The 3,460-nt window shown below is 36.8% G+C and overlaps 2 protein-coding genes across 2 annotated transcripts; both read left to right on the top strand.

The window, feature by feature from the left end:
- Nucleotides 1-1,859: 1,859 nt before the first annotated feature.
- LOC146904700 (uncharacterized) lies at nt 1,860-2,333 on the top strand. Its single transcript, XM_085728346.1, has one exon. The coding sequence runs from the start codon at nt 1,860-1,862 to the stop codon at nt 2,331-2,333; it is 474 nt and encodes a 157-aa protein (XP_085584472.1).
- Nucleotides 2,334-2,805: 472 nt separating this feature from the next.
- Nucleotides 2,806-3,138, top strand: LOC146904701 (uncharacterized). Its single transcript, XM_085728347.1, has one exon. The coding sequence runs from the start codon at nt 2,806-2,808 to the stop codon at nt 3,136-3,138; it is 333 nt and encodes a 110-aa protein (XP_085584473.1).
- The last annotated feature ends 322 nt before the right edge of the window (nt 3,139-3,460 follow it).

Genomic DNA, 3,460 nt, shown 5'->3' on the forward strand with positions numbered 1-3,460 from the left:
TGGTGCATCAAACATGAGATTTAAGCAGAATATGATTAATGTATCATATCCTGTCTCCCTATCCTGACCATCAAACACACCCTAAGGGAGCCGTTGCCGATCCACTTGCACAAAATTCTTACTATTTGTTCCATGATGGCTGCTGGGATATGGACATTCTTGACTAGTCAAGAGTTATTGAGGAGAGGAAGGTGAGGTGAAGCAGTTGAAGTATAGCTTAAGACTTGTGGGTCTGAGGCTCAAAAGGCTAAGTACGACTTGTGGGTCTGAGGCTCAAAAGGCTAAGTACGACTTGTCTGCTGAGATCGTTGAGACGAAGAAGTTGCATGAGTCCCTTTCTTCAGTTGATAATTCCCATAAGGATATGCAGGCCAACAGTAAGACTCTTTCTAAGCACGATGACAAAATATTTGATTGTTTCTCTGGCATAAACCTGAAAAGTTATACATGAATATAGACCTACCCGCGATCTCTCGGGCGATAACACTTATACATAATTTAAAACGGGCCCCCTTAGATAGTTAGTCTTATTAGGGTCTGATTAAATCTCAATTGCAGAACACTTCATCGTCGGCAAAGCATTAAGAACAAATTTAAACTAAAATTATTTTGAAAAAATAAATCATATACAACCAGCCAAATTAAGAGTACTACATAAATTCCTAGATATGTACATCCGCTCCCAACACAAAAGAGAGTTTAGCGGACCAAATTGTGTTTAGCAGACCGCCTTTGACTTTTCCTTTTAAAATCCTATGTTTTGTCATGCTTTCACCTTTCCATGCTTTCCTAGAGAATCATGATTCTCTCTAGATGTCTTTAATGCCCAGGAAATCCATTTGGGCCAATAGTTGAGTCCCCACTAAGATCAAACACTGCACTTTTGATTTCTTCAAAAGATGGAAGGCGAGTAAGATGTGTATCACCCCGTATTTCGCTAGGATTATTTATTTATTTATTTATTATATGTGTTTAATTGTTTGTGTGTTTGATTCAGGATTACTGGATTTTTAGACGAGAAGTGTATTTTGGTCATTTTAGGACTAAGGGCATTTGGATCATTTGACAAGCGTGGGTGGGTTTTATTGAAGTAATAGACTAGTCACATTTTAATGAGTGGAGAAAAGTTACTAGGCTCATTAAGATTGGGGAAACCTCACCTTTTACTGACACTAGAATTCTGCTCTTTACCCAACACAAATTGCTCGCTCCCAACTGAAAAGACCAAATTGCCCCTACGCGAGTTAAATCACGTTGCGTGAGTTAACTCATGATGATTATTGTATTTGTTTAAAATCCAGCAGTTCATATTTCCAAGCTCCATTTTCTTTTCCTCCACCTCAAAAAACCCAAAAAGTGCGATTTTTGGGGTCAAAATCTTTATTTCAAATCATTGCAAATCGTCAGAAAGCAAGTTTCTACGCTCATCAAGCATCAAAGAACAAGTAATGAATCATCAAAAGTCATTCGTTTTTGCTGGTTTTTCTGCTTGGTTCGTCATTTTTTTGAGGTAGACGATATGGCTTAGCTTGAGTTAACTCAGGCAGTTGTCTAGGTTGTGTGACTTAACTCACGTAGGCAATTAACACTGGCGTGGCTTAAGTCACGCAAAAGTGAAGTCCATTTTGTGAATTGTTGTGCCACTTTTTTTTTCCTTTCTTAGCTTGTTGCACAAGTTATTTATTTATTTTTTCCTTGTTATTTTTTTATTCAATAATCAATGCTCACAACCCAAGAGTAAGGTTCCAAAGAGTAAATGTGCACGTCTTGGCACTTACTCCTACTCACAAGCTTCGACGCCTACTTCAAAACCAAAACCTTATTTGAATATACCATACATTTCACTTATTTCAATGATCATGAGACCTTACATTGAAGACATTGTGAATGTTAAAGGGGATGGTAATTGTGGATTCCAGGTCATAGCTAGGCATTTGAGAATGGATGAGGAAAATCAAGTATTGGTTCGTCATGCACTTATTAATGAGTTGAAAAATCATAAGAGTGACTATTTGCCGATATTTGGTACCGAGAAGCGTTTTAAAGTTATCTTGGATGGTTACACCCTCCAACAAGTAGATAAGTGGTTGACAACTCCGGATATGGGTTACATTATTGCTTCTTGCTACAATAAAGTCATTGTTCAATTGACTTTGCCCAAAAAAGGTATATGTGAGACATATTTCCCAATCCAAGGTGCTCCACCACTTAACCCAAATTCCAACAACATGTGTCTTTGCTTAATTCAAGGCAACTTTCTTCTTGTTTTGTTGAAAGAAGATTGTCCGTTACCACCGCCTTGTACGGAGTGTATGAACAAAAAGATTGGTTAGGCGGAGAAATGACATTTTGCTTTTACGGATAGCCAAGCCGCCTTCAATGACCTCATGTCTAAGGAGCCGAAGCCGCCAAAGAAACCAACAAATGAGCACAATCCTATTATTTGTGACATTCCGACTCCGGACAAACCAAAACAAGATTTTGAAGTCATGGATGAAGACATTGATTATGCACTATCATTAGTCTAGTTAGATAGGTTATGACACTTTTTGGTCGGTGTTCGTCCTATTTTTTGTGTGGTATTACACTGACGTATTTTTTGGTGGTCGGATATGTAATTTGGATATTTGTGGTCAATATGTAACTAATATTATATATATTATATAAATATATGAAGTGCATTTTTTTTGGTGGCCGATTACATCACACCAATTACTGCTCGCATTTTTTGGTCTCCAATTATTCAACTATTTATTTTATCTTTTTTCTCTCATTTGTTTTTCATTATATTTTGTGAAGTGAAACATGTCTGAAGATGCACAAGATCCAATTGAAGTTCATGTCCTTTATGATGCCGTGAAAAATAGGGTTAGGTTCTTTATAATCCCCACTGACAAGTTGGACGAGTTGAAGGCACAGCTTGACGGATACTTTATCCATATTGATGTAAATCAAAGAATATCTGATGTAGTAGTAAATGTGCCAGGCGTGGACTTGGTGGAGGATAAGGAAGAGGACTTTTGGAAGACCGTGTATTTTCCGCAACCTGTCAAAGATGATAGCAACGTTGCTTACATGTTTAGTGTGATGGTTGAAAATAACACTTTACGTCTTTATGTCCGATCCGTTGAAGTGTAATATTTATTAACATGTAATAGTGTAATGTGTTCGAATTTGTGTCCGTATTGTTGAATTTTAATGAATTTGTGTAATTTTTACCATTTATGTGAAATTATGTGTTTTGGAAATTTAAGGACAAATTGGTGTAATTTGGATTGCTTATGTGTCATTAAGTGTGATTAAGTGATTATGCGCCACTAACGATGAATTTGTGTAATTTGGATGTTTGAATCGTTTATGTGTTATTATGTGATTGTGTGATAAACGATAAATTTGTGTAATTTGGATCGTTTCCCTGCGATTATGTGATTATGTTGTTAAACTGGCGTCTTTCGGTTCA

This window comes from Medicago sativa, chromosome 7 (genome assembly GCF_051527215.1).
Source record: "Medicago sativa cultivar Bolivia chromosome 7, Bolivia_mono, whole genome shotgun sequence".
NCBI lineage: Eukaryota > Viridiplantae > Streptophyta > Magnoliopsida > Fabales > Fabaceae > Medicago > Medicago sativa.